Source organism: Electrophorus electricus, chromosome 3 (assembly GCF_041902795.1).
Source record: "Electrophorus electricus isolate QZ-2024a chromosome 3, ASM4190279v1, whole genome shotgun sequence".
Lineage (NCBI taxonomy): Eukaryota > Metazoa > Chordata > Actinopteri > Gymnotiformes > Gymnotidae > Electrophorus > Electrophorus electricus.
The window spans coordinates 12,887,072-12,897,500 of record NC_137499.1 but is presented as its reverse complement, the minus strand read 5'-3'; the positions used below and the strand labels follow the sequence as shown (position 1 = coordinate 12,897,500).

The window sequence follows — 10,429 nt, the reverse complement described above, 5'->3', positions numbered from 1 at the left end:
TCATGTGCTCTTGGGCTTATCTATGGCTGCATTTAGATGCATTATGTAAGTTATTTGATGTGCGTGGAGTCTATAGACTGCAGGTCTGGGGTGTGTACACAGTTTAGCGGTTGCTCTTGGATACAGCCGATCACTCTTCTCATGAAAGAGTAATTGAATCCCTCTCCGCTGCTGTTGCCCTGACGATTTCAGCATCAACACTGAAAATCCACAGCTAGGAGAGTGAAACACCAGATATATTATGAAGGCATCTGCTCAGCGTCTGATCCCCACCGTCCGATCAGGGTGGTAAATAACACTGTTCTCTCTCCAGTGTCTGATCAGGGTGCTAAATAACACTGTTCTCTCCCCAGTATCTGAGCCGAGGCTGCTGCATTTCTAGACCTACTCATGTTATAAAGCCAGACCACATCGTACACCATAGGCTGGCTGCTACCACCTGGCCCGCCCCCCACATAGCTCCTCCCACCCCTGGCTCAGAATCAGACCGACGGGGGTGTTGCCTGAGGGCGAGGGGGGCGTGATTAAATGGAGTAATTATGTTGAGTGAGGAGTCGTCTCTCCCTTTATTGATCACCGCAGCCATTTGAGGGATTGAGGGATTCACAAACGTGTGTGTGCAGCAGACAGGCAGGTCATTACGGGTCATCTCTCCTGCTGCTCTGCTCAGGCAGAGAAAAATCTCCCCCTCCATCCATCCACGCGCTGTCCGAACGGCACGCGAGCGGGCGCGCACACCCAGAAAACAGCACCGGACCTCCGCCGCTTTCCACTGAATTCCCGGCAAATGAATTTCGTCCGTTGCTCATGGGAACTTAAACAGCAGAACTCATTCCAGCAGCAATACCTTCGCAGCTTCTAACACCAGGACCCTGCCACAAAAATACCAATAACACACGAGATTTTCAATAACACCATGAAAACACCATGCACATCAGGACACTGTGACATACATGACTACACTGCCACTAATATCAGGACACTGCTACCTGCAGCAGGAAACATCCGCATATAGCAGGACACCGCCGCTTAAAGCAGGACACTGCCTTGTAAGCAGGACAGTGCTGAACTTAGTGCAGGACACTACTGGTCACAGCAGGACAGCATCACTTACTGCTGCTCAGAACAGGTTGTTACTGCTGAAATATGATCTGATTTTGATTATAGGACTGGAAACGTATGGAAAAAAGAAATTGAGAAAAATATTTGTGTTTCCAGACTATTGGCCCATTCATGTTTCTAAAGCACAGAAATCCTGAATTTCAAAAAAGGCGGATGGAGCAGGCAGATACCCCCGAGTGAGATAGAGCATGACCCAGAGCGAACTGAACAAGTGCGAGTGAACGCGTGCTCCTGCGCAGAGCTGCACCTCCGCCTGTACATCACAGCCTGCAAAACAGATCTGCCCCGAGTACCTCAGCGCTGCACCAAACCAAGACATCCCCGCACAAATGCGTATGCAATGAAATCGTAGCAATATCTTGGGCTTGAATGCATACATAGTGTTACAAATAACACTATGAGTTATGCAGCGATGTAGTTTTCAGTAAAACCCTCCTGTCTTCATAAGGAAACCATGCTGCTTAATTCATCATCGTTTCCATGGCCACAGTAAATAAACAAGGCTAAACAAACGCAGTGAAAAGCTGATTGTTTAAATTTCTCAACTAATATCTCTGTTATAAAAGAGAATAAAATATATGGGGAACAATAATATAATATTATTAGATATTGAGTATGTTAAAAGACAATAGAATGAAACAAAGTCTTTTCTGGTCCCCTGGTGAATTGTGCATGAATGTAACGTGTGTGGCCCGAGTGCCGAAGGGTGAGGGGCAGGACGCACAGGCTCCAGCGATGCGGACGAACATTTATTTTTTACATAAAGACAGCGACACTCACATATAACAAGAAATGAACATGAAACCGTTAACATTAAACAACGACAACGCTAACGCTAACGCTAACGCTAACATTGGCCATCAACACACTACATCACTGACCCGCCGACGTTGCGCACACTGACGCGGGTTTAAATACACAGACAGGACGAGGCGCAGGTGTGCGCAGGCGTGGCCACAAACGAAGATCCGCCCACTGCACGTGGCGGACCAAACCACGTGACTCGCGGGAGGCGCGCGTTCCGTAACGATGAATCATTACTTTTGTGACTCTAGGGATTGAATGTGTAGAGTTATTTCAATTTCCATGACAAATACTGAATAACATTGCAGTGTTTTAATATTGCAGAGTGAATAAAGTGGTGTGTACTGAACATGCCTGGCTTTGGGGTTCATTGACTGGTAACTGATTTTATTAGCTACAGTGCCCAGCTACAATCATCTGACAATTATCTGGCAGTGTAATAGCCTACAGTGACATACGCGTCACACATATGTTAATATCTAGCTACTTGTACTCAGATGTTAAATATGTTCTGAAAAATCTAGTCTAGACATTTGAGTCTGGAAATGTTTGAGATTGTGACATGGAAAATGTGCAGGGACCCTGTTACAGATATTATAGTTATTACTGAGGTACCACACAGTGCCATATTACAGTAATATGAGCATGTGATACAATGCACAAATAAGGACGCACAGTGTCATTGATGCAAAGCACCAAAGCTATTACAGTGCTTATAGCACCCCATTGTGGCAAATTTTGCTAAACGTGAGTGAGTGAGCGAATCAGTGAGTGAGTGAGTGAATGAGTGAGTGAGCGAGTATGTGAGCAAGTTAGTGAATGAGTGAGTGAGTGAGTGTGAGTGAGTAAATAGTGAGTATGTGAGTGAGTTAGTGAATGAGTGAGTATGTGAGTTAGTGAGTGAGTGAGTGTGAGTGAGTAAATAGTGAGTGAGTGAGTTAGTGAATCTGAGTGAGTTAGTGAATGAGTGAGTTAGTGAGTAAGTGAATGAGTGAGCGAGTGAGTGAGTATGTGAGTGAGTAAATAGTGAGTATGTGAGCGAGTTAGTGAATGAGAAAAACTGCATCTGAAATAACAAAGTCTGACCGTCTCACCTTTAGACATAACAGCTTTTTAAAAGGGGAGCATTTCCCAACATGTGAGGGCATTCTGTTCAGCCAAATAATGTTCCATCACGTGTGAGAGACATGGAGGAGTTAGAAGTAGGGCAGAAAGACAAGGAGGAAAAACAAGAGGAGGGAGAGAGAGAGGAGAGAGAGAGATGAGGAGAGGGAGGGGAGGGAGAGAGAGGAGAGAGGGGAGAGGAGAGAGGGAGAGAGAGAGATGAGGAGAGGGAGGCAGAGGGAGAGAGAGAGTAAGGGAGAGAGGAGAGAGGGAGAGAGAGATGAGGAGAGGGAGGCAGAGGGAGAGAGAGAGTAAGGGAGAGAGGAGAGAGGGAGAGAGAGATGAGGAGAGGGAGGCAGAGGGAGAGAGAGAGTAAGGGAGAGAGGAGAGAGGGAGAGAGAGATGAGGAGAGGGAGGCAGAGGGAGAGAGAGAGTAAGGGAGAGAGGAGAGAGGGAGAGAAAGATGAGGAGAGGGAGGCAGAGGGAGAGAGAGAGTAAGGGAGAGAGGGGAGAGGAGAGAGAGAGATGAGGAGAGGGAGGCAGAGGGAGAGAGAGAGTAAGGGAGAGAGGAGAGAGGGAGAGAGAGATGAGGAGAGGGAGGCAGAGGGAGAGAGAGAGTAAGGGAGAGAGGGGAGAGGAGAGAGGGAGAGAGGGAGATAAGGAGAGGGAGAGAGAGTAAGGGAGAGAGGGGAGAGGAGAGAGGGAGAGAGAGAGATAAGGAGAGGGAGGGGAGGGAGAGAGAGTAAGGGAGAGAGGGGAGAGGAGAGAGGGAGAGAGAGAGATAAGGAGAGGGAGGGGAGGGAGAAAGAGAGTAAGGGAGAGAGGGGAGGGGAGAGAGGGAGAGAGAGAGATAAGGAGAGGGAGGGGAGGGAGAGAGAGAGTAAGGGAGAGAGGGAGAGAGAGAGTAAGGGAGAGAGGGGAGAGGAGAGAGGGAGAGAGAGAGATAAGGAGAGGGAGGGGGAGGGAGAGAGAGTAAGGGAGAGAGGGGAGAGGAGAGAGGGAGAGAGGGAGATAAGGAGAGGGAGAGAGAGAGTAAGGGAGAGAGGGGAGAGGAGAGAGGGAGAGAGAGAGATAAGGAGAGGGAGGGGAGGGAGAGAGAGAGTAGGGGAGAGAGGGGAGAGGAGAGAGGGAGAGAGAGAGATAAGGAGAGGGAGGGGAGGGAGAGAGAGAGTAAGGGAGAGAGGGGAGAGGAGAGAGGGAGAGAGAGTAAGGGAGAGAGGGGAGAGGAGAGAGGGAGAGAGAGAGATAAGGAGAGGGAGGGGGAGGGAGAGAGAGTAAGGGAGAGAGGGGAGAGGAGAGAGGGAGAGAGGGAGATAAGGAGAGAGAGAGAGAGTAAGGGAGAGAGGGGAGAGGAGAGAGGGAGAGAGAGAGATAAGGAGAGGGAGGGGAGGGAGAGAGAGAGTAGGGGAGAGAGGGGAGAGGAGAGAGGGAGAGAGAGAGATAAGGAGAGGGAGGGGAGGGAGAGAGAGAGTAAGGGAGAGAGGGGAGAGGAGAGAGGGAGAGAGAGAGATAAGGAGAGGGAGGGGAGGGAGAAAGAGAGTAAGGGAGAGAGGGGAGGGGAGAGAGGGAGAGAGAGAGATAAGGAGAGGGAGGGGAGGGAGAGAGAGAGTAAGGGAGAGAGGGGAGAGGAGAGAGGGAGAGAGAGAGATAAGGAGAGGGAGGGGGAGGGAGAGAGAGGAGAGAGGGAGAGATGAGGGAGGGGCGAGGGAGAGAGAGGGCGGGGCTTGGAGATCACCCTCACTCTCTAGGTGTAATGTGCTCACACAGCTTCTATGCTGCTGACACTTGTTTTCTCCTTCCCGCCCTTAGACACTAACATTTCAGCGTGCCTGTTTGACACCTCATCACACATGGCTGTCCAATCCCAGCCAGAGATTCTACATGTCCTAGTGACTCCAACCTGCAACAAGCTGTGGCCTTTGATAACTCTCTGATCATAAGTCTGGGCCTCGTCATCCAGCTGCCCAGGTTACTAACATGACCCAGACCTGCAAGCTTTTTTTACATAACATCAGGAGGATTCAGCCATTTCTTTTCACAGATGCTCGTCCAGTCCCTCATCATCTCAAGATTGATATTACTGTTGAAGGAATTGCGATTACTGTTGGAGTGACTGAGATTACTGTAGGGACTGAGATTACTGTTGAAAGGATTGAGATTACTGTTGTAGGGATTGAGATTACTGTTGGAAGGAATGAGATTACTGTAGAGATTGAGATTACTTCTGAAAAGATTGAGATTACTGTTGTAGGGATTGAGATTTCTATTAGAGAGACTGAGATTACTCGGTCTTGGAGGGACTCCCTGCAGATGCTACCAGACTAGAAGGCTCATATTCAGTCTTGCCAAGTCTGAATAAATGGACCAGCCCTCTCCTACCTAAAAGCGGCTAACTCACCCTACACAGTAGTCCACATTCGTCAGGTCTCAAGTACAGCAGGTCTTGAAAACACGCACAAAGACTTTTCTCTGTACCAGCACCCAGATGGTGGTATGCCGTCCCACTCTTCTGTCTGTATAGAGTCCCATCCTGAAGACCCATCTCTTCCAGATGCACTTATATAATTTTTAGACACTTTGAGACACTTGATTAATCACCAATACTTCACTTACTCCTACTAGTTTAATCCTTAGACTCAGGTCTAGTATACTTATATAAGGATTGTTTCCATGGAGACAGCTAAGCAATCAGGTGTTCTGGACAACAGTATATTTACTACTAAATGCAGTAAGTATAAATGTATATGTAAAATACAGAGGACAGAGGGTTCTGATTGGCCTCCTGCCCAAATAGAACCTCTATATAACGAATCTTCTATTTAATGAATCTTCTATATAATAAATCTTCTATTTGACAAATCTTCTATATGATGAATCTTCTATATAACAAAATCTTCTATATGATGAATCTTCTATATAACGAAGCTTCTATTTAACAAATCTTCAATATGATGAATCTTCTATATGATGAATCTTCTATATAATGAATCATCTATTTAACAAATATTCTATATGATGAATCTTCTATTTAACGAAACTTCTATATGATGAATCGTCTATTTAACGAATCTTCTATATGACAAATCTTCGATATAACGAATCTTCTAAATGACAAATCTTCTAGATAATGAATCTTTTATATGATGAATCTTCAATATGACAAATCTTCTATATGACGAATCTTCTATATGATGAAATACATTATGAATATGACTAAGAGAGGACAGGAGAAGAGTTTTGTAAAGTGATAAAGTGGAGACACTGCAACTACCACCTTCTGCCAGATCCAGTTCACTTTACAAATTCCTTCTTCTCCTCTTCTTCACTGATGCTTTGTCAAGACATTTTTGATGCAGGACAGCAGGGAAGAGCAGGACACCAGGGAACAACAGGGCAGCAGGGAAGAGCAGGACAGCAGGGAAGAGCAGGACACCAGGAATTAGCAGGACACCAGGGAAGAGCAAGACACCAGGGAAGAGCAGGACACCAGGGAAGAGCAGGACACCAGGAATGAGCAGGGCAGCAGGGAAGAGCAGGGCAGCAGGGAAGAGCAGGACAGCAGGGAAGAGCAGGACAGTAGGGAAGAGCAGGACAGCAGGGAAGAGCAAGGCAGCAGGGAAGAGCAGGACACCAGGGAAGAGCAGGACAGCAGGGTAAACTGATTTGGATAATTAAAGCGACAAGAAAGGATTCATTTTTTCATGCCTTGTACAAAATGAGCAGTTGGTGCAGCCTCTCTCTCTCAGTATATGTGTGTGTGTGTGTGTGTGTGTGTGTTTATTCTGGTCAATCCCATTACGTTGATTACAGGCAGACAGGAGTGATGTGTAGAGAGAGAGTCAGTGCATGGTCAGCATGGTTGGTATACATGCAGTTTGTAATACTCTCTCTCTCTCTCTCTCTCTCTCTCTCTCTCTCTCTCTCTCTCTCTCTCTCTCTCTCTCTCTCTCTCTCTCTCTCTGCCCCAGTTATAAGTGGCATGCAAAAAAGTAAAGAAGCTTTAGTCTATGAGAGAATAAATGCCCAGCAGATACTGACGAAATGTGCCGATTGGATTCCTGCTCTCTGGAAAAGTGGTTGGGAGTGCGTGCGAGCTGATCAGCACACCCACAGAGGTTTATTTCAATATTTTAAGATAACTTATCAAGCAATGCTATATGGGAATCAGTGCTATATGGGAAATAACTGCAGCTGCTGTGGGGAAGCTGTGACACCTGGATATTAGCTAAAAGAAACAGGTGCTGAAGAGAATTAGGAAAGCAGCTTGGAACTGAGACAGAAAATAAAGGACAGCAGTGAAGCGGTGATTGGAGCAGATCATCTTAGGTCTGCCCTCACATGTTCCCACAGCCAATCCCCACTCTTCTCCCTCATTCCCTTTATTACATTGCCCCAGCTATCCAATCCCTGCACAGAGTAACCACCTTCCCACTCCGACACACACACACACACACACACACACACACACACACACACACACACAGTCGACAAGGTCACCCAGCTCTCAAGCCTGCTCTAGCTTTAAGCTGCATTACTAACATTCACGCGCGTGCACACACACACACACGAACACACACACACATGCATGCACTCATTGCACACATACACACACACCTGTACACACATGCACTCTCACACACAGAGACACCATGTATATCTACCATAAACTATTATACTACAACTTAAACCTAACCTAAACAACTTCAACTACAGCTAAAATCTAACCTTAACAACTACAATTCAGGTCAAATCTAACCTAAACAACTACAACTACATCTTAAATCTAAGTGGCTAGGTAATCTAACCTAACTCTAACCTAGACTACAACTACAGCTCAACTCTAACAAGATCTTGTCTCTTTGAATTTGTCTCTCTCTCCTCATGCTTATTTAAATAATTTTCTCTTACATACAGACACTAAAGTAAAACTCTGTTTACTTTCTGGAACTTAAGATGATTTATTTGATCTAAAATGCCTGAAGAAACAACAACTTGAAAACAATTTCTCTTGAATGTTTATAACAACAAGAGGAGAACGCTCTGGAGATCAACCTGTTTCAGCAGATGCTGCTTTGCTGTCTACGGCCACACAGATTGCAGCTACTAAACATTTAATGTTATGCTTTCAGCTATATAATGATTTTTATGCACTTGTTGAGCGCAGTGGCACCTCGGCCGGCCGAGGTGCCTGAAACCTACCTGAAGACGATGAGGCCTTATCTAAGGACGTGAAGAGAAAGAGAGAACCTTCGTAATGCGGTGCCCAGTACCTGTTACCCCAACTGGCCTCACTGGTACTGTGCTATCCTGGTTTCTATCATATTTAACATATAGATGTCATTTTGTATCCACTGGGAGGCGCATATCTAACACTGCCCAGTACCAGTTTCCATTTCAACTGCTCCAGACGTGCTGGATCTTTGCATTTCAAACAGTATTTGTCAAAATAAAATCTACACCAGGTGAATTCATCACTTAAAGTCAACAAGACCCAGCAAAGGCAAAAGAGCATTCCCACACTTAGTAATGTTCTGACATGTTTCAGGAGCAAGACTGAGACATAAACAGGACAATGACCACAGTGGACACTGTTGTCCACAATCCCCTGTCAATCAAGCTGTCTGGTGAACGTGAAAGCCACCTACAGGAAGATCTGTGGGAGAGGACCACCCCTCAAGGTATCTATGAGACAAGTCAGAACATGGGAGCCATCGGACACTTTAAGAGCCTGTGGGAGGTGGGGTTAAGTGGAGAAGGCGAACTTCAACCTGACAGATTAGCAAAGATGACTGACCGTAAACGAATACCATAAAAACTGATCAATGCTGATCTTGCCTGAAGAACCAAGATGTCAGAGTACTCATAATGTTGTCTAAATATGCTCAAATAATTTTTCAGTACAGAGCAATTCCCCGTTTTGCCATTTTGTTTTTCTGTGTTATTCTGCCACACATGCTATTCCATACACCTGGAATCTTGTCTCCAGAAAAAAAAGAAAAGAAAACCTTCCTGTATCTGACTGGCAGGTTTTCCCTACAACACAGTGGCCTGCCTGATCTCCACTGTGCCCTGGCACAGTGTGCCTGTCTTACCAGCCCGGGCTGCATGGCCAAGCAGGCCCCTGCTCTGCCTGTCCACGCATTTTCCCTCATCCACGGACAAGAACTCCGTTGCTCTGTCAGGCGACGGCGACAGTCGGCTCCCTCCGCGAAGCAGTGTCCCTCACGGCTCTGTCCTGACGTGTGCTTCCTCACGGACATTGTGAACAGGGTGGAAGAACTCGCACAAAGGCACACATACACACACACACTCAGACATTGGAAGTTTGGGCCAGTACCAAAAAGGGTGTAATGGAATGGCGTGGTAACGTCCTGCATGGGCAGCAGGCTCAAAGCTCTTTTTCTTCACAGCCCTTGAGCTTTCAGCTCTACCCAAAAGGTCAAAGTTCAGCCTACAGCCGAGTGAATTCTTTGGGCAGTGACATATTCCATCCTGATGTTTTACTAACAAAAAGAGACATTTTTCTTGTCTTCTCAGGCAGGATTCACAGACTACTACACCAAAGCCTGTGCCAACCTTGTGCTGTAAGTTACACTTATATTCCAGCATTAAAAAGACTGTACTTGAGGTAAGACCATTAAATACCACTGCTGACTGTTTAGTGTCAAAGCTTTTTTTATGATCAACTATTTTTTCATGTCAGCTTGACCTTGCCCCCACCTCACTATTAAAGCTTTTTCTCTCTGATATTTCAACTCCTATTTCTCATCTCGTTAATCTCTCACTTACGTCTGGTCATGTTCCTTGTGCTCTGAAAAAAGGCTGCCCTCACCCTCATTATGGAGAAACTGGGCCTTGACAGTTCAGTTATGGAATATTTCGGATCCATTTCTAACATTTCTTCTATCTCTAAAGTTTTTGCGAGGGTTGGTGCCTACCAGCCGCAAGACCATCTGACCTCCAGTAACTTTCGGAAATTTTCAGTCTGGTTTTTACTCCTCTTCTATTATGCCAAGATCCTGTTGCATGGATCCTATTACAGCACTGAAACAGAGTTTGTCTGTGTTCTAAATTATGCTTTTCTCGGATGCTGAATCTGTTCCTTCTTGAACTTGGCGTATCCTTCGGTATGGTCAGTCATAACACTCTAATTTCATGACTTACCCCAACTGGCCTCACTGATACTGTGCTATCCTGGTTTCTGTCATATTTAACATATAGATGTCATTTTGTATCCACTGGGAGGCGCATATCTAACACTGCTCCTATTACTCAGGGTGTTCCCCAAGGCTCTGTTTTAGACCCTTTGTTGTTTATCATTTACACCCTGCCCTTTGGAAACATTTATCCTTTGGCACAGCCTCAAGTTTCATTGCTGTGCTGTTTTATTCAAATCTAC

The 10,429-nt window shown here is 45.9% G+C and overlaps 1 protein-coding gene across 4 annotated transcripts in view; it reads right to left on the bottom strand.

Moving 5' to 3' along the window:
* Positions 1 to 9,294, bottom strand: part of tns1a (tensin 1a) — a 113,508-nt gene extending 104,214 nt beyond the window's left edge. For all 4 annotated transcript variants that reach the window (XM_081710408.1, XM_081710410.1, XM_081710409.1 and 1 more), the window contains exon 1: positions 9,123 to 9,294. In XM_081710408.1, the coding sequence (XP_081566534.1) occupies positions 9,123 to 9,290 (168 nt within the window). In that variant the 5' untranslated portion in view covers positions 9,291 to 9,294. The remainder of the gene's footprint in view (positions 1 to 9,122) is intronic.
* Positions 9,295 to 10,429: the final 1,135 nt, after the last annotated feature.